This window comes from Paramormyrops kingsleyae, chromosome 6 (assembly GCF_048594095.1).
Source record: "Paramormyrops kingsleyae isolate MSU_618 chromosome 6, PKINGS_0.4, whole genome shotgun sequence".
NCBI classification, from domain to species: domain Eukaryota; kingdom Metazoa; phylum Chordata; class Actinopteri; order Osteoglossiformes; family Mormyridae; genus Paramormyrops; species Paramormyrops kingsleyae.
Window position 1 is genome coordinate 305,900 of NC_132802.1, and position 21,337 is coordinate 327,236.

General features: G+C 42.1%; 1 protein-coding gene across 2 annotated transcripts; it reads left to right on the forward strand.

Moving 5' to 3' along the window:
• Positions 1–15,967: 15,967 nt before the first annotated feature.
• Positions 15,968–21,337, forward strand: dclre1b (DNA cross-link repair 1B). Of its 2 annotated transcripts, XM_023796857.2 has the most exons (6): positions 15,968–15,993; positions 16,175–16,249; positions 16,363–16,589; positions 18,227–18,392; positions 19,319–19,501; positions 19,817–21,337. In XM_023796857.2, exons 3-6 carry the CDS (start codon positions 16,398–16,400, stop codon positions 20,950–20,952), a joined length of 1,677 nt encoding a protein of 558 aa, XP_023652625.1. In that variant the 5' UTR covers positions 15,968–15,993; positions 16,175–16,249; positions 16,363–16,397; the 3' UTR covers positions 20,953–21,337. The 2 variants fall into 2 exon arrangements, with proteins under 2 accessions (XP_023652625.1, XP_023652626.1); XM_023796858.2 differs by lacking the exons at positions 15,968–15,993; positions 16,175–16,249; positions 16,363–16,589 and adding an exon at positions 16,596–16,765.

The window sequence follows — 21,337 nt, forward strand, 5'->3', positions numbered from 1 at the left end:
TGTTAATGGCAGATTTTTGGGACGTTTTAAAATGAAGGAGCAGGGGCCTCTAGAAGTAGCTGACAAAAAGGGAAGCATTTAAGGTGGACCGGAAAAATCAGAATATGGAGCTGCGAATAAGTAGCCAACTTCAGCCTTGTGACTTTTAATCTGATTTTTTAGATTTCCTAAGCAATTTTTATTCAAATAAGTCTTTTTTCATCTCCATTTTGCTTTTTATTGTCTTGGTTTAACTTTTTAAAATCTTGTTTTTATAAAGCACATTAAATAACCCCTGTGTATGATAATAAAAACTTGCCTTGCCCTACCATAAGGAGACCGAGAAACGTTCTCCTCAAGACCACACGAACAACTAAGAACTATATGCTGGAAACTAAGACATTCACAAGGTAACTCCATGAAAAGCTCTGTAAAAGTAGAAATGTGTTTCTTTTATGATAAGATAATGTGAGCCAACTGGCTAGTAGTTGCCTTTTAACTGAAAAAATTCACTGCAGTCATCAGAGAAAAAACATTTACATTGCAATAATGTATGGCATGAAATAAACTTGTAACTATATCATTCAGTAATACAAATTGTCACGATCCGATCCGTCCGATCCCGATGTGTGCCACGCCCCCTCATTACCTCATGTTCATTCCTGACTGTGATCCTCTGTGTCCTGTTTCTTTTGATTAGTCCTGTGTATATTAGTCCGCATCTCCCCATGTATGCCAGATTCGGCATTGTAGTGTCTCGATGTTCGTGCCTGTCAACCCTCCGGTTCGTAATAAACCCTGTTCGTCCGACTTTACGGCTCAGCTCGCCTGCTTTTCTGCTCGCCCGCCCGCCAGATGTGACACAAATAATAAAACAACATACCGTTCACATTGGCCTCAAGAACTAAGTTAGCGCTTGATTACCCTGCACTTCCTGTTGTGGCTGAGCGTGCACCTGATGTCAGTGGCTGAAAGTGCACGTTCTGCAGCCAGACCCTTCTCAAACTGTTGTTTGTTTGCCTAGCTGCAGTGATCACGCAATGGGATTTGTAGTTTTATTATCATGCAGACACCGGTGCAGACCAGAAAACACAACCAACGGATTAGTCTTACAGCGTTTTACTATTTTATTTTCTGCGGACAACGCTTTTTGGGAATGAACGGAGGTAAGAATTTTAAGACTTGGGTAAATTAAATTTAAGACCTAGGATGAAAATCTGGGCATTTTTAAGACATTTTAAGGCCTTAAATTTAACTTTTTAAGACCCCGCGGGAACCCTGGCATACTGACTTAATGTCACTACTTGATTGCAATGTGCCAATCAATCCATCTTCTGTTGTTATTTTACAGGAAGATTATTTGAGTTTCTCAGCAAAAGGATTTTTTGGATCTTGGAGGTGATTCATGATTGTTGTTACTGCTCTTCTTCAGTTACAGCCTCGAAAAATCATTATTCAATAAAGCATCTGAGATTTGCCATACACTTTAAAGAGGGTGTCACAAGTAAGTAATATCATGAACATTGAGTCTTGCAAATCCTAGATGTTACGTCCTACGTTAGGTGAGCAGGCAGGACGGGGCGAAGGACGAATCGGACATGCGGAAATCCAAAAGACGGGTTTTATTTAGGGCAGACAGACTACAACTAAGGACAAAACGTCAATGACAGACCTGGGGAAACAGACTTGAACCCGGACTAAATACAGGACGTGACCTCAGAATAAACGTAAGACAGCTGATACGATGGGAATTGACACAGGGTTAACGAGGAGGGCATGGCACACACGAGGACTGGACGTGCAGGTCATGACACTAGAAATCTATTAAATGTTCATAAAGAAAATATATTAATAACAAACTGTTAACAAAACATTCTGTTGTATTTCTAGACAAGTTCTCCATACCATGCTACTGTCCAGAAATGTGGTAGAAGGAGCCATTGACATTGCCCAAAATGTGCCACAATAATAAACAGATCAGACAATTTCAAATCCCATTTAAAAAATCATGGTAGGCACATTTTAAATTATACAATTTGTAGCTCTGACCAATTTGTAAGTATTGTATAATTAATGTAATTTATTGTTCTTTTTTTTTTTTTGCCACAACAGGTCAGACGGTGACAGCAAGCCCTTCTGGTGAGTACACTGACAAATTTAAACTGCCATCTGAAATATTATTTATTTTTATATACACATTTAAAAAAAAAACAAAAAACTTCAAGCTCCTATGTTTACGCTTAGTAATTTTACTTAAATTCCAATGAAAATAGCATATTCTTCAATCATGTTAAACTCTTTAAATATTCAATAATGGTTTATTAATGAAATAATCATGTCTAAAATTGAATTAATCTTTTTATTATCAGATGGGGAACAACCTTCTCTGTCGACTGTTGCAACTGAGCAAGTCCAACAAGGAACTAGGGTTTGTTGTATTTGTGGGATTAATTTCACCACCACCTCAAACTTGAGAAGTCATGAAAAGGAGCAGCATGATGGAGAAGAACCAATGATGTGCATTGACCCCAAAAATAGACTCTATGTGACAACAAAGCATTCTCATGGAGTGAGACTTCCTGTACATGTACAAAAGTGTTTGCCAGCACGGCTGTATGATTGTGAAGTAGATGAATGTAGAGACTTCATGAGCATAGCTGCTCAAAGTGGAAACCCTGGGAAAGAATGCTACCACCTAGAGAGGACCAGAAGAGCCCATGTGTATATTCCACCTCCAGCACTGAACACTGAGTCTTTTTCCAGCCACACGATGGGAGGGTATGTGTGCCAAATGAAAAGAACATATCTTTGGCAGCTGATGGAAAACTAAGGATACATCTTGACTGAGTCAACAACATCAAAATGAAAACCCGGTACCCAAAACCCTCAGCAACTGACAAAATATCAGGTCCACATCCAGAAACTGGAACATCAGACCACTTTTGCTTTTACGATAGGTTCCATCAAAAGAACCAGAAACGACCAGAGGAGAAATTGCGCAGTCTAAGACTAATCCCTGAACTGGCCTCTCTAGTCAACTCTGCAGAAGCAGAACAAGTAAATAGAGAGCTTTCCTCGAGCCGGTATTCGTTGTGCCAAATGAAAGATACTCACTACATGTTTTCACTGTGTCTCTGCTTCCATCTTCATAATGAAGAAGAATTCTGCATTTTTTAAAGAAATGCAGAGGCGTGCAGCTGAAAACATACACATAGGACTACAGGGCAAACTCATTTATGGAGAATAAGGTAATGAAGTGAAGATTGAGCTAATGTCTGCAGTTAGATATGCCAGTTTTTTATGATAGCTATTCTGTAGTATCTGCTGTCGAGTAATGTAAACCATATTCATAAATAATTGCAGAAACAAACACACAGCCTAGAGAAGTACAGAGCAAAGATCCAGATGTCTCAGGAAAATTGGATAGCACGCCAGTGGAAGGGAAGAAGTTTTCAGTGTCAATGTTCCCAATTGAGCAGACACACAAGGTAAACATTATGGAATTTTTACACCACAGACAACCTTCAATTACAGTAAGAAATAAAACAGTAATGTCAGCATTTACTATCAATTTTAATTAAATGTACTTTTGCAACATTAGGAGACAATCTCCAAACTGTACGCTGAGAAGAGAAACGATGATGATGTCATTGCCAGAATTTCTCACTATGCCGTTTTGTATCTGCGGGACCTGAAATCTGTTCTCCCCCCACATCTGTTGAGTGACACAAGCAGTACATCAATGCTTTGGCTAACTGATAATGTAAGTTTGAATGCTGTAAAGCAGCTTTCTTAAAAAAAGTTGTCTTATTTATACATTTAATATATACATAAGTAGAATCACCTCAGTTATGGTTATTTACGAGTATTTACAAACATCTGCTTATTTTGGTTTAAAGGCTGTAAATTGACGCATTGCTCAGATTGCCGAAGACACTACTGGTGTAAGTTATTCACACACAATTCATAACTGACCTATGACTTTTTTAGTTTGTTATGTAAAGACTAAAACATGTGAATTTGGGTTTCAGGTTGTGGCCTTGAACACTGACAAATTCATTTTGTGGCACAAGGATTGGCAGAGAGATGCAACAGTGTCAAATGAGCATTTGAAAGAGCTTGAGGTATATTAACATGCGTAATAGAAAATGTCCATCTTTTATTCAGCATATGCCTCAAGCCAGTTTAACATAATAGTCTCATAAATGTCTCAGACGTCAGTGTTTCCTGTTTGCTTAATTTCAGAAAACCTCAAAATTCCTGAAAATACTTTTACCAAGGATTGTTGGACCTGGTGATAACCCAGAGCAGGGAAACCACTTCATTCTTTGGGTAACAAGAAATTATGTTTAATGAAATGTTGTTTTTTCTTCGTTCTCAAATTTCTAACAAGTGCTTGAGGCTGCTTCAAACTGAACCACAATTTCACAATGATGTAGCCACTGCTTTTTCATATTTGAAAAATGGAAATATTATTTATATTTTACAGGTTTTTGACATGACTACAAAAACCATCAGAGTTTATGACCACACTGATCAGTATGTGACAATTTCAAACCTGGACATGGAAGTTCTGAAGACTTTACATTTTTATTGTATTTTTTATTGTTACACACTAATTCCCATAATCACAAATTGTGTCCAATACATATGATGTATAAATAATAAATTATTGCAACATTTACGTTCTATACTAAAATACTTGTTTTCATTCAGGGATGCTTTTAGAAATATTGCATCCTTGAACAGTTGGACTGTATCCAGTCCACATCAATGGCAGAGAGATGACGGAAGGAACTGTGGTGTTTTTGTATGCACACTGAGTTTAGGAACACTATACTAATACGGTGTTTGACCCCCTTTCGCCTTCAGAACTGCCTTAATTCTACGTGGCATTCACACTGCATGAAAAGAGCTGTATCCGGACAAATATGGTATGGGAAATCCCCGCTAAACTCTACGTTTGCCAGATGTATGAGGTAGAGTGCTTGGAAAGGTAGCATGCAAAAGGAAATTTCGTGAAACAACCAGATACCTTACGTATGTGGATGTATACGGGAATCGGTGGAAGTTTCAAGGAATCCTCACAGCTAGCAATGAGGTGTGATGGCTGTGAGGTGTAAGAGCCTTTCATATGTTCATGACTATCAAGTAGAGGTGTTGTCTTTTTTATCATAGCCGGGTGGGGGGATTAGCCATGGGACTACTTCATTATTGTACATAAAAACTGGATAAAACACCCTGTCTGTACAATTGTGTTTACTACACACATTTAATACTAGGATAGCTTCATTTGTGTTTTTGAGAAAATGTGCACATCATTCAAAATAATTTATATTCAATAGACATGATTACCTTTTTTAATGTGTGAAAATTACTGTTATACATGTGTCTGACACTTCGTGGATTATAGTAGTCAAGAGGAATGCAACAAACGTTGTTTCAGAATAGAATTATTGTTTCAGAATCAGTTTTATTATGAAGGTTTACATTTACAGATAATGACAAAAAAATATGAAAATGCACAATAACAGTATAAACAAACAAGCATTTGTAATTACAAAGTTTCCACTTCTGACGAATCAAGGCTTTCATCACGTGCATAATCTTCTAACTCTGTGTTTTTTTCCACTCTTGAGTTGTCTTGGGTTGTACCATCTTTGATCCAAACTGCATTACGAAAAAACATTTTTTTGTGACGATAAAAATTTGCATGTGAAACAATTTAATTGTAGTGTTCACAAAATCGCCGGGCTCTCTTTCTTCTCAACAGATCCACAGACGATCTCAAGCGCCCTTCCATGATGACAGGCAAAATGTCCAGTATGATATTTTCCCCCAGAATAAATACAAACAATTCATTGACTGGGGTGGGCGGGGTGTCATGGAAAGCATCGAATGGGGAGGGTTGTATTTGTAAAGTGTCCACTCAAAAACAGTTCCATGCATTACGTCGGTGACGTAAGGCGGGTGCAACCAATGACATTACTGTGTCCTTTGAATTGCGCGAAAAAAACAACTTAAATTATCAGCATCGTGTACGGAAGTTATTCTTCTGAATTGCGACTTGGTGGAAGTACGAAGTACTACTTGTGATGGCGTGCAAAAGAAACCTAAGCTTTTCTACTCCTGTGACGGGTCAGCAACCAGCATCAAGTCCACTGAGTATGAATAACTTGATGAAGCAGCTGATCTCCGGTCAGAACACTTTGTCTCGTCAGCTTGAGGCTTTGCAGAAGAAGCAGGCTGCACAAACTGCTCTTCTCGAAGAGGCTATCCAGCGTCTTGATGGGCTGGAGCGCAAGTTCGGCGAGCAAAGACCGCAGGAAGAGTCAAGCCATGCGCTTAAAAGAGTGAAGAAGGTGCATAACGTGGGCATTGCGGTAAGTTGAGCTTTATGTTGGCCGACAATATAGTGTAAAATTATACCTCGCCAAGTTATGCTGCATTCCATTTGCCTCGGGATCCGATTTGCTTAAACAGGATAAAACTACAACTTTCCCTTCTGTTGATAAAGGGCGCAGCCATCTTGGATTCTGAACTCGGAATCCGAGTTCCGAGGGCAAATGGAAAGCACCATTAGCCTAAGTTAGCGCTTTTGTTCCTTGCGTCTAGCTTATTTAACAGTTTGTGACGTCCGAATTATACAATGTTGTCTGAAAATTCTTCGTTTCCTATGCATGTATGCGTTTATCTACTAAAGCGTTTTTAATTCAATGTTACAGGAAGCTGTAAGGCGCCTCCATAATTCAGAAAACAACCCGCATACATATGATCCACCAACTGGGTAAGCAGTGTTTTTTTTATATGCTATGTATGGGGTTTTATGTAATCATTTTAAATGTAATTAATGACACTACTCTCTTTCCACACAGAATAAGTTCACCTCATAACCAGGCAGTAATATCTGCTGGAGGAATTGAAGACGACTTTTGCAGATGCAGACCCTGAGTGTATAAAGGGTAATTTAAACACTTAATATTTATATATAAAGGGGAATTGTTATTGTAATTATGTTCATATCCCCTTTATTATTGTCCCTCTAATTATTTTAATTGGTTTTGTGACTTATATGAATTCTTTTTTTTATTCAGCATGCTGTAGGACTTACTATGAGACATTGCGGAGGAAATACTCTTTGTCTCAGCCAGGAAAGTCCCAGCTAAGAGACTCCATTAAGAAAGGGGCTAAAAACCGACAAAGGAGAACATAAGAACATAAGAACATAAGAACTATACAAACGAGAGGAGGCCATTCGGCCCATCGAGCTCGCTTGGGGAGAACTTAACTAATAGCTCAGAGTTGTTAAAATCTTATCTAGCTCTGATTTAAAGGAACCCAAGGATTCAGCTTGCACTACGTTATCAGGAAGACTATTCCATACTCTGACTACACGCTGTGTAAAGAAGTGCTTCCTTAAATCCAGTTTGAAATGTTCTCCCGCTAATTTCCACCTATGGCCACGAGTTCTTGTATTTGAACTAATGCTGAAGTAACTATTCGGTTGAACAGCATCCAAACCTGTTAGAATCTTATAGACCTGGATCATGTCCCCCCTCAGTCTCCTTTGCTTGAGGCTGAACAGATTTAGCTCAAATAACCTTTCCTCGTATGACATTCCTCTAAGACCAGGAATCATTCTTGTGGCCCTACGCTGCACCTTTTCTAAGGCCGCTATGTCCTTTTTAAGATATGGTGACCAAACCTGTACACAATATTCTAGGTGAGGTCTCACCAAGGAATTGTATAATCTTAGCATTACCTCCCTTGACTTAAACTCCACACACCTGGAGATATACCCCAACATCCTATTGGCCTTTTTTATTGCTTCCCCGCACTGGCGAGAATGAGACATGGAAGCATCAACATACACACCAAGGTCTTTCTCATAATCAGCTACCTTTATTTCAGTAGGTCCCATAAAATACCTGTACTTTATATTTCTGCTCCCTACATGGAGTACCTTACATTTGTCTATGTTAAATTTCATCTGCCAGGTATCAGCCCAGTCACTAATTAAATCAAGATCCCGCTGTAGCTGCTGAGCCGCTAGTTCAGTATCTGCTACACCACCCACCTTGGTGTCATCTGCAAATTTCACCAGTTTACTGTATATATTGGTGTCTATATCATTTATGTAAATTAGGAACAAACGTGGTCCTAAAATTGAACCCTGCGGTACCCCACTATGAACGCAGGCCCACTGTGACATCAAGCCTCTTATAACTACTCGCTGCTTCCTATCCGTTAACCAGTTATCAATCCAAGTCCCTACAGTTCCTAAAATACCTGTTGCTTTGAGTTTAAGTGAGAGCCTCTTGTGGGGAACAACATCAAAAGCCTTTTGGAAATCTAAATAGATGACATCATAGGCCTTCTTATCATCAACTTCCTGAGTAGCTTCCTCAAAAAACTCCAACAGATTTGTTAAACAGGATCTACCTCTCCTAAATCCATGCTGGCTACCCCTCAAAATGTTATTTGAGTCCAGGTAATCTACCATTTTGTCTTTGATTATAGCCTCCATAACTTTACCAGTTATACAAGTTAGACTGATTGGCCTATAGTTTGACAAATTACTTCTATCCCCTTTTTTGAAAATGGGCGTTATGTTGGCATGCTTCCAATCAGAAGGTACCACACCTTCAGATAAGGATTTTTGAAACAGTAATGTTAAGGGTCGGCAAATAATATCCCTCATCTCTTTTAACACTATAGGTAAGATGCCATCAGGGCCCTGTGATTTATTTATTTTGAGCTTAGCTAGGCTTTGCAAAACATCAGCTTCAGTTATATATATATTAGTTATAGACGATGTTGGATTAGTAATAAGAACTGGTAAGTTACTAGTGTCCTCGACAGTGAATACCCGTGCAAAACTATCATTGAACTCATTTACTATGTCAATGTCTTTTTCAATTATAAGACCCTTACTATCCTGCAGATTAGTAATTTCAGCTTTTAGAGCTCTTTTAGAGTTAAAATACTGGAAGAAACTTTTAACGTCATCCTTAGCCTCCAATGCGATCTTCCTTTTGACATTCCTTTTAGCTCGTCTAATGTCATTTTTTAATTCAGCCTGTAGATTTAGATACTCTTGCTTTATTATGTCACCATCAGTTATTTTCCATCTCTGGAACAAAGCCCTTTTCCTCCTTACTTTATACTTTATGTCCCTATTAAACCACCTAGGTTGCAATTTCCTAGATTTATTCTTCCTAGAAACAGGTATGAAGTCCTCTTGTACTTGCAATAATGTGCTTTTAAAAAATTCCCATGCCTCTTCAACAGTTTTGTTATTTAACTCCATCCAGTTCACAGTTTCTAGTTTTAATCTCATACAATTGAAGTTAGCCTTCCTAACATTATATATTTTTGATTTGGACTTTGCTCTTCGGGCACTAAACTTAACCTCAAATTTAACCATGTTATGATCGCTACTGTCAAGTGGTTCTAAAACATCTAATTTACCAATCCTGTCCTGGTTATTAGACAAAACAAGATCAAGAATGGCATCTCCCCTGGTAGGGGTGTTAACAAACTGAGTAAAAAAACAATCCTGTACTAATTCCACCATCTCAAGTTCATTTTCAGAAGAGCCAGCAACAATGTCCCACTGCATCCCCGGTAGATTAAAATCACCCATAACTACCACATCATTTTTATTGCTCATAATCCTAATATCACTGTATAACAATCTGCTTTCCTCAGCAGCTACATTGGGTGCTCTGTAACAAACACCGACAATTACGCTATTTGAGTTTGTAGCATCTAATTTTACCCATATAGCTTCCGTACTTTTACTTATATCAGTAAGCTCCCTTGCCTGCAAGTTTTCCTTTACATATACTGCAACACCACCTCCCTTCTTACCTATACGGTCTTTACGGAACAATGTGTAACCATCCATATTATATTCTTGTCCATCCTTATCACTCAACCACGTTTCAGTTATTGCTATAATATCATAAGAGTCCGATGAGATAAGAGCCTCTAAATCATGAAATTTATTCCTAATACTCCTGGCGTTTAAATACAGACAACAAAGGGTAGGCCTATTACAGTGCCTACTTATAATATGATTTTTTTGGGCTTTCCGTTTCCCCCCAGTTACATACTTAACTAACCTCCCTGCCCCCCCAGTCCCTAGTTTAAACATTCCTCAACTACTCTACAAATACGCCTTCCCAGTACACTGGTTCCCCTCCGGTTCAGATGCAACCCATCCGGCTTGAACAGGTCCCACCTGTTCCAGAAGGTCCTCCAGTGCCCCATAAACCTAAACCCCTCTTTCCTACACCATCCTTTTAGCCACGCATTTAATCTCCTTATCTCAGCTAACTTAGCCTCACTTGCGCGTGGCACGGGGAGTATTTCGGAAAATACCACCATGGACGTTCTGCTTCTAAGCTTATTGGCGACTTCTATAAATTTATCCTGCAGAACAGCCCTTCTACCCTTGCCTATGTCGTTGGTGCCAACATGCACCACGACAACTGGATCCACCCCAGCTGGGGCCAAAAGCTTGTCCACACGATCTGGAAGGTCTCCTACCTGGGCACCAGGCAGGCAAGACACCGTACGGGACCCTCTATCACGCGTGCACACATAACTGTCTACTCCCCTAATAATTGAATCCCCCACTACCACAACCTCCCTCTTTCTGGGGGGAGGGGGCTCCTCAGTGCCCAAGGGCCCACCTGCTTCCCCAGTCCCTTCCGGCTCTAAAGCTGGAAGCACCTGAAACCTGTTAGACACAGACACCTCAGGTGATGCCGCCTCTGTAACGTGTGTACGCCTTTTCCTGCGTCTACGACCTACGGTCACCCAGCTCTCTCGACCTCTCTGCTCTTCATTCTCCCTCCCCCCCGTTAGTGGCGTACACACCGTCTCCCTAAACGGCGTATCAACTAGCTCATCTAACTCACTGTTGCATTGGATGCGAGCCAGTTGCTCCTCAAGGTCGCGAACCTTGACCATGAGTGAGTCCACTAACTTACATCGCTCGCAGATGAAGTCCGACTGGACACTAACGTCCAGAAGGGCAAACATCTTGCAAACGCAACACTGAGCCGGCCCCATAATTAACTAACTCACTATGACCCCGTACTCCCAGCCCAGTAAATTTATATAGTGTATTTAACTATAAAGATTAATTTGCGTAACAATAAATGCAGTAACGTGCGGAGTACACTAAAATAAGTTATTATTTGTGTTAAAACGGAACTTAATTATTATTTTATTTAAAATTTTAAACCTGATAAATTTACTACTACTTACCAGAAGAACTTCTGCCTGAACCAAGTATGAACTAAAAACAAGGCGAAATCGAAGTTGCTCGTGGGAGGTCGAAAAACCACAAAACCCCCCTCACAGCAGGCTACTGCCGGAGCGGGAAAAAAGTGGAAAATGTCCTCCCGGCCCCGACTGGCGACCGAGCAAAGCTCAGGAGCAACTGTCCTTTTCCGACGCTGGGTAGCGATACCGACGTTAGATATTATTAGTTATTATCGCCCCGCGGGTGTTTGCTACGGAGTTTAAACGCGGACAGAAAAACGCCGCTCACGCGACACCCGCAGCTCTCTGTCGGTAATAATCGCGCTGTTAATTAACAGACAGGACAGACAAGCACTCACGCTGACCGAAATAAGAACAATAAATAGAAATAAACAGCCACCCACGTAAACAGGTAAAGCACACAAACACTCAAAACACTGCAAAAAACAATCCCAAACAATCGCTGCAGCTCAACACCACTCTCTCGCAGCAATCCCAGCAATCCTCGCAGCAATCCCCGAGTAAGTGTACAAATTAATATATATATATAAAGTTTGGTACATCTCTGGGTGTTTTTAGGGGTTAACATATGGTGTGTTTTGCAGTTGCTGGAGTCCAGGTCTAAAATCATCCAAACAGATGCAGAGAGAGAACTGTGGCAGACTGCAGTTTTGGACCTGATGTCCGATGAAGAGGATGCCATAGTTGATGGAAGACCGGTGTGGGTTGTGAGGTCTCCACCTCACAGGAACCCACAATTGTCTGAGCTTTGCCAGCAGCTTCAATCCCGATTGGAGGCGGATATGCGCTATGGTCTTGCGCACCGTCAGCGTGTAAGAGCTGATGGAATCGGGCCAGAAGAAGATACATTTCTGGAACTCTAATATTTGCACATTTTTTTCTCTGTATTTTCAGTTATGTCTTATTCTTATTTTGTATATTTATTAGTGTTTGGCTTTATTTTAATAAAAACATTTCTGAATCAATTTTATTTTCATTTTTTAAAGGGTGTGGGGGATATATAGTACAGTGGGGGGTGGGGAGTGTATATGGTCCGTCTACATACCTGCCCAATAACCAATCAAGTCACTAAGCTATGATGGTTTGGGTTGGGCTAAATAAAAAGTGTGACCAATCAAATAATAACAGGAAAGTCCCAATAGATGTCAGGGTTGTGGAAGTGTTTTTTTTTTGTTTTTTTTTTAATCAACCAATCAATGTTGAGATAAAAGACCAATGGGGAACAGCAGAGTTGTGCAGAGGTATGAAATGCAAATGGTTCTTGAGGTGTGAGTGTCTCCTTGAAAGAGCCTTGAGTGGATTATTTGCCATGGCAACAAATGGCTGTACCATGGAAGAATCCCTCAGCAAGATACATCCGAATTGGTATCAATCCGGAAGTATCCTAGGTTGGTGGAATTTGATGTATACACTCAGTGGTACTTGTAGATACTCCCGAAAATCAGTGGTGTATACAGGAGTTTCCTAGTACAAATACACCTCTTTTCATGCAGTGTGATTCAACAAGGTGCTGAAAGCATTCTTTAGAAATGTTGGCCCATATTGATAGGATAGCATCTTGCAGTTGATGGAGATTTGTGGGATGCACATCCAGGGCACGAAGCTCCCGTTCCACCACATCCCAAGGATGCTCTATTGGGTTGAGAACTGGTGACTGTGGGGGCCATTTTAGTACAGTGAACTCATTGTCATGTTCAAGAAACCAATTTGAAATGATTCGAGCTTTGTGACATGGTGCATTATCCTGCTGGAAGTAGCCATCAGAGGATGGGGACATGGTCAGAAACAATGCTCAGGTAGGCCGTGGCATTTAAACGATGCCCAATTGGCACTAAGGGGCCTAAAGTGTGGCAGGAAAACATCCCCCACACCATTACACCACCACCACCAGCCTGCACAGTGGTAACAAGGCATGATGGATCCATGTTCTCATTCTGTTTACGCCAAATTCTGACTCTACCATTTGAATGTCTCAACAGAAATCGAGACTCATCAGACCAGGCAACATTTTTCCAGTCTTCAACTGTCCAATTTTGGTGAGCTCGTGAAAATTGTAGCCTCTCTTTCCTATTTGTAGTGGAGATGAGTGGTACCCGGTGGGGTCTTCTGCTGTTGTAGCCCATCCGCCTCAAGGTTGTGCGTGTTGTGGCTTCACAAATGCTTTGCTGCATACCTCGGTTGTAACGAGTGGTTATTTCAGTCAAAGTTGCTCTTCTATCAGCTTGAATCAGTCGGCCCATTCTCCTCTGACCTCTAGCATCAACAAGGCATTTTCGCCCACAGGACTGCCGCATACTGGATGTTTTTCCCTTTGCACACCATTCTTTGTAAACCCTAGAAATGGTTGTGCGTGAAAATCCCAGTAACTGAGCAGATTGTGAGATACTCAGACCGGCCCGTCTGGCACCAACAACCATGCTACGCTCAAAATTGCTTAAATCACCTTCCTTTCCCATTCTGACATTCAGTTTGGAGTTCAGGAGATTGTCTTGACCAGGACCACACCCCTAAATGCATTGAAGCAACTGCCATGTGATTGGTTGATTAGATAATTGCATTAATGAGAAACTGAACAGGTGTTCCTAATAATCCTTTAGTTGAGTGTATATTAAAAGCAATATAGTATTATAATTTAGATTGAAACGTATTGCTTAATTTAGCCTTGACAGTAGTCTTAATATTAATGACAATTTTAATTTTCTTGATCTCCTTTGGCTGTTTAATAGTAATTGAGAGAATGCTGTGACAGGTGCATACAGAGAATACCAGATCAAGTGACTAGTGTACAAATGAACGGTGTAGGAAATGGGGTCGTTATAGGCCTCTGAATTTGTAAAATTTGATAAAACACTGGTGCTTAAGGTATGAACAGACAAATGGGTGAGGGATAATTAAAAATAAAGGGGTATTCAGAAACAATTTAAACTTTATGCAGATTTGCAAATAGTTGGTGTAACTACATAAAACAATGTATTGAAATGTGACCAAAAACAAACAATACTCAATGACATAAACAAATTTCAAAGACAAACATGCGTGTGAATTCCCATCTCGACAAAAATACATAGAAAAACCTATGTTTTTATATAGTCTCCGACAATATTGGGTAATTTACAAGTGCTCTGAAAGCGCATTCCTGCTAATCCTCTGCTAACCTCCGAAGTTACAAAAAATACCGTGCCCACCACCACGCAAAATGACCCACCATGCAGTCATTTTCGCCGCGCGCACCTCTGCGAGTATAAACCAAGCTTTAAGTGGTGATAGTTGCACGTAGCGGTGACAGGTCGAATGACAGCCGATATGCGAAGACACTAGGTCGAGTGACAGGTTCCGGTGTTCCAGGCAATTCGGTTTCCCTGTGTATCAGGAAATAATGCTTCCCCTAATATTAAAGCAAAGAAGTATATGAAATGTCTGAAAATCACTCAGGTACATTATTACATGTGAATACTGTATATCGTCACGCATAATATAGTCTTATAAGCAATACTATACCCTTTTCATCAATAAATATCTCTATCCAGCGAATTAAATACCTTCATTTATTATCAGTAAAAACAAAAAACATCGAAAAGGCGTGTAATGTTTTCAAATATATGGCTAGTTTACCTCAAGAGCTTCGTAAAAAGACATGAAAACAACAGCGAAACCGTGTACAAATCAGCGCGTGACAGGGGAAACATAGGGAAACTGAATTGCCCGGAACACCTGGTCCCGTGAAATGCGCGCATGGCCGTGCCGGGTCCGTTGCCATGCGCATATAACAGTGAAACATCGAGTGCCATGCTCATGTGGCAGTGACATGTGGAGTGGCAGCTGCCACTGCCATGCGCACGTAGCGGTGACATGTCCAGTGCCATGCGCACGTAACGGTGACATATCGAGTGGCAGCTGCCAGTACCATGCGCACGTAGCGGTGACATGTTGAGTGGCAGCTGCCAGTGCCATGCGCACGTAGCGGTGACATGTTGAGTGGCAGCTGCCACTGCGATGCGCACGCATGGGTGACATGTTGAGTGGCAGCTGCCAGTGCCATGCGCACGTAGCGGTGACATGTAGAGTGGCATATGCCCGAGGCACGGAAAGATTTTACTCCCTCTGCCATCCATCCATCCATTTACTTTCGCTTATCCGAGGTCGGGTCGCGGGGGCAGCAGTCTCAGCAGGGAAACCCAGACTTCCCTCTCCCCGGCCACTTCCTCCAGCTCCTCTGGGGGGATCCCGAGGCGTTCCCAGGCCAGCCGAGAGACATAGTCCCTCCAGCGTGTCCTGGGTCTTCCCCGGGGCCTCCTCCCAGTGGGACATGCCCGGAACACCTCACCAGGGAGGCGTCCAGGAGGCATCCTAAGCAGATGCCCGAGCCACCTCATCTGGCTCCTCTCAATGCGAAGGAGCAGCGGCTCTACTCTGAGTCTCTCGCGAATGACCGAGCTCCTCACCCTATCTCTAAGGGAGAGCCCAGCCACCCTGCGGAGAAAACTCATTTCGGCCGCTTGCACTCGCGATTTTAAGTTTAAAAGTATCTCGGGACTCCCTCTGCATTATAGGTTACTCCGTTACGACGTCATCCATCCTAGGCTGGCCCTCGCGAGCACAGAGTTACATCTCTCTCATTGGCCCAACCTGTGAACGCCCCCTCTGCGCTATTGGTTGAATTTCATATCAATTCTTTTAGGTCTCGGAAGGCGTGGAACTCAACTCAGAAAAATGGCGGCATGTGGATTTCGCTTCTAGTTTCTTTTTCATTATTGGCAATATTACTATAATTTAGATGAAAAATCAGTAGTGATTTTTCAGTTTACAGAACGTCGATCATAGCTAGACTTGCGTGTTGGATGACTGTGTTGTCGTGTCGCTTGTATTGTTTGTAAAATGTTTATTTTTGCTAATTCAGATGCATATCCAGGCTTATAACGGATACGGTTATTTGTAACATTGCTGTTACTTTATAAGAGGCTTTTTAAAATCCGTGAGTATAAAAAATCCTTTGCCTTTAGTCCTGATATAGAAAATGATGATTTGTTTTCATTATTTTATTTAAATCCATTTAGCATAATCGTTACGTTGTATTTTGTTTTGCAGGCATTACACTTAGCATTTAGCGGCGTGCTTTTGAGATGAATGGCAGAGTGATACCCAACACACCTTTGGCCGTAGACTTCTGGCAGGTGCGGAAGTGTGGCCACGTACGTCTCTTCTTCCTATCTCACATGCACAGTGACCACACGGTGGGTTTAACATCTACGTGGGCTAACCGACCCATATACTGCTCTCCAATCAGCGCAAAGCTGCTCAAGTTTAAATTGCAGGTGGGTTCCTCTGGGCTATGGATGGGGTTTCTGGCGCTGGTGTCGGGAACCACCATAACAGCACGAGAAAGAGCTATTTCAGCAGATCAGTTTCGCTTTGCGGGAAAATTAAATTAAATCACGTTCATTTGTCGATTCTTGAAAAGGTTGCTCCGAATGACATATTTACAAAACAGGTAGAGTCCCACATTACACTTTGAGTACGTTAGTGGTATTATATTCGAACATTTATTAATATGCGCTGGTTAATCATGTCCCCCGTTTTTGTTTAGAAAAATATAAAAATTCGCCGTTATGCCTTGTATTTCAATGTAACCTTTTTAGGACGTTTTCTGAAGCCAGAAAGTGCCCTAGCAGTAGGGGTATTGTTCCATCAACTTTTTTTTCTTGATAAATAAGGTCTATAGAGATTTTAGGAAAAAAAAGTTCTCCATGCACAAGCCTGCAGTTTTGGAGAAAAGGGGCTAAAGTTGATTTTAAAAAATACTAATTTGGGGTCTACCTGTGGATCCCTAAAGGGTTAGCTCTCTTGATGGCTAGATGTGAATTAAGATTATGTAGAAATTTATACTTTTGTTAATTTAGCACAATAAGTGATTCTTCAGATCTTTTATTTTCATTAATATGTCATACAATGCATAGAACTGGGGTCTCCAACTCAGGTAAATACCAGGAACTGGTGTGGCTCATCACAAGCCGGGTACAACAGAAAGCCTACAGGGCAGCGGCTCATAGTGGACTGGATTTGGAGATCCCTGGTTTACAGAATTTGATATGGTGTTCCAATTAAATTAAATTATGATAAAAAAAAATTCTAAAAAGCAACTGCAGCAGTTACTTTGTAACAGCTTTGTTACATCTCCTTCATTAACTGCGGGATATATCGTGGAGAACTTTTTGTAATAGGATATTAATGTGTAAGGCAGTGTTTCCCAACCCAGTCCTCAGGGACCCCAGGCAGTCCATATTTTTATTTTCTCCCAGCTCCCAACATACCAATCCAGGTGTTCTGAGTTCTTGATTGGTTAGAAGCTGGGAAGGAGAAAAAATGTGGACTGTCTGGGGTCCCTGAGGACCGGGTTGGGAAACACTGGTGTAAGGTATGCATACGATCAAAATTTAGCGCGAACAAAACTTGTTGGGCTAGCCATTTGCCAGGTTATTTTTACTCTTGTTGATCTTTACTGTGTATTGATAATCACCAGTACAAATTTAATTACATTGTAATTTCTGTACTTTTTATCTAGGTTCCTAAGTTGTATCATTGTTAGTTTGCAGGTTACATTTCACGATATTGATAGCCAGCTGTGGCATTTAAAATTGTTTTTCAGTTTTTCGTATCTATTGAAAGCTTCTTTTACTGCAGATGCCAGTATGTATAAGACAACAGGAAACACCAACTTACCAATTTACAGGTTTTTTTTCCCCTCAAATCGCTCTAATTGCATATCTCCTTTTTTACACCACGAGCAGGTGTTTTGAGTATTTAAGACCAACAGTTTTGGATTGTAATGTGACATTAAGGTTTCCTTTTTGCCACTCTGCCAGCTGTTTCACCGCACTAGGTGCAGATGGTGTTCTTGTAATTCAACCCAGTCCAGAGCTGCTGCTATGTCTTGCATCCTTCTGAAACACAGGTAAGAGAAAAATGGATCCATGCTCTGGAAGTGGGCGAGGCACACAAGCTCCCTCTAGATGACGTGGGGAAGGAGACGCTAACGGTTACGCTCATGGAAGCCAACCACTGTCCTGGGGCAGTCATGTTCCTTTTCCAGGGCTACTTTGGCACTATCCTCTTTACAGGTGAGTGGGGGGGGGAGTGGGGGTGACACCTTCACATTGTTAAGAATTGTTTTTGTAATGTTTTTCCACAAGCTTGTTGTGCTGGATTGTTTGAAAGAAAATACCCTAATTCTGTGAAATAAGATGAAGCTTTATTTGCCATTTGCACAAGTACGAGTAGAGTTGTGCTGGAATGCTTATTGTTGGATTTTTCCATCTTGCTCTCCTGTGGTTGGGCGGACAGCATTTATTGGTAATTTATTTAGTACCCCTGGAATATTTGGGGGCCTTACTCTAATACCCCCAGAACGTTTTGAGGCCCTTGCTCTAGTACCCCTGGAACATTTGGGGCCCTTGCTTTAGTAACCCTGGAACAAGTTACCAATATCTTAAGAGAATGGAGGACCAGCATATCCTCTGCAATGCAAGGTCTGGAACTGCACATGCCAGTCTTGAGATACTTAGTACTTATAATTAGTTGTACTTTCAGTTCATATCAGACGCAGCAATTCCATCAGATAGGGTAATACTGCACTGATCCTGGAGGAAAATTCTTTTGCATACACTTTGGAGGTATATTAAGTTCACAGATATAAACACATTGTGCAATAGCAGTGCAAACATGGCACATGCACTGCAAATGATATTTTTGAGGAATTAAATATAAATTAGTTAATGATGAGATAAATAAAATACTAATTAATTGTGGATAAGTTAGGTTAAGTTAAGTCAGGTGCGGTCTGTCAATGCTTGGCTTTGAACAAGAGGTTTTGATTTATTTAAAACAAAGAAAAGGACAGAGAGAGAGAAAAAGAGAAAAAAAATACATAGCCCTAGGAGTGCTGGTCATGTGATGTAGGCCACGATCCACCCATGTGTTGTAGGCTGTAGGCAACGATCCACCCATGTGTTGTGCTGTCATTGATGCAAGTGGCCTACGGCCGCAGGGGACTTCCGTTACACGGCAGCCATGCTGCGGCAGCCCAGCCTGATGAACCACATCAGCATCGACGTGCTGTACCTGGACAACACGCACTGTGACCCCACTCGCTCCCTGCCCTCCCGCCATCAGGCCACCCAGCAAATCAAGGAGATCATCCGGGCACACGCTGGGCACGATGTGGTCATCGGTGAGATCCCCGCTCCTTTCTGTCTCGGCTGTCCATCCAGTTCTGTTGTTCGGCCTTCCTTCCAAGACCATTCAAGTCCTGTTTTGTTTCCTTTTGTAATAAGTGCAGTCATCTGCTTTTTAAAGATGGGGCAATTATGGGTTCTTATGTTGATTATATTATGTGCAGTGTATGGTGCAGTCAGGAGCCTGTGAGGTCTGACTGTGCCAAGCATGGTTGCTTTGACCCAAGTCCTGCTCTCAGCCTAGTGCCTGAATAGGTTTGGCTCTGCAATTAGTGGCCCATATATGCCTATTTATTTGCATGCCCTTACAGGCCTCTATACCTTGGGCAAGGAGACCCTTTTAGTGCAGCTGGCCCTGGAGTTCAGGACTTGGGTGGAGGTGAGCCCCGAACGCATGCGGATTCTGCATGTGCTGGACCTGCCTGATGTCTTTACCACTGAGCCTGGCGCCGGTCGCATCCGAGTGGTGGACCATTCTGAGGTATGTGCTGCGAACCTGGTGCTCTGGAACCGGCAGTGGCCCACTATAGCCATTCTGCCCACGGGTCGACCGGTAATCGGCACTCACCCCAGCGTGCATGTTGTGCCCTATTCTGACCACTCCTCCTACCAAGAGCTGGAGGACTTTGTCTCAGCCCTGCAGCCAGCCTCTTTGGTGCCCATAGTAGGACCCTGTGTGCCCCGGCTCTCCGCTTTAGTGTCACCCCGCAAGCGATGCCGCCCCACCATCATTCCAGAGTCTGTCCGCCGGGGCATGATCCAGGGACTGGAACAGGAGTCTGCCGTTTGCTCCCGCTTGGCCATAACGGCGCGTCCTGCTGCCAGCGGTGTGGTGTTTGAATCTCCCCAGAGGGCACAAGCATCCCCCTTCAGATACAAGCCTAGCCCCTCTGTTGAACGGGACTCAGATGTAGATGAGGATGGACAAGGTGCTCATTCATCCCTGCACCACACAGTGTCTGAGCTCTGCCCTGGGGACACATGGGTGCCTAATGGCACCGCAGGACTTGTGGATGACTCGGAGATAGCTGAGAGTTTTTTCCTCAGCCAGCTTACTCCAAGTGACTGGATGCTTTACCCTCCAGGCCCCCTGCGGAGTCTAGGCCCATCACTGAAGCCTAAGAGCAGGCAGCCTTCACCCAAAGCTAATGGGTACCATCAGCCACCAACCATGTTCCCAGAGAGGGGGAGGACAATTCCTGGCTCTCAGGGGGCCCATGGTAGTGTTGACAAAGACCCAATTCCTTCCACCAAACTGCATGACCCAGAGCTGATTCTGTTAGAGGAGCCCTTGACCTTCCTTGATGAAGAGATCCATGGAAGGTTTGAATGTATTGGGTGTGACTCCATAAACAAGTACCGGCTGGTCCCTTGGAGCACATGTCCAAAAGGATGCAGCACCTTCCACGTTGCTGTGGAGCACTTCCTCATGGCCTGTAGAAATTAGGTTATAGGCTGCTGTCATTCTCCAGGTTCCTCTGTGCTGTGATATAAATCATTGTTGGCCAAGTTCTAATTCAGGAAGCTCACCATTTCCACGATCTTTTGGTTCACAGTGGTATAATTCATGTCGGGTTATTCAGGAAGCTCTTATTGCCAGTAATGTTCCCTCATTTGTGAAGGACCAGGACATCATCCTCTCTGAATAGTTGTATTGTTTCTCTACATTAATTAATTTCTTTTTTGGAATACAACATGGAAATGTTCAGACACTAACTACCTTCACGTTTTTTTGTTAGGTGAAAAACTTTTAGTTGTCCAGGGCACCTGTATTGTTTATGCCTGTAAAATGTATTTAATATTTCTTGTCTTAATAAAGTCTTTGGCCCATG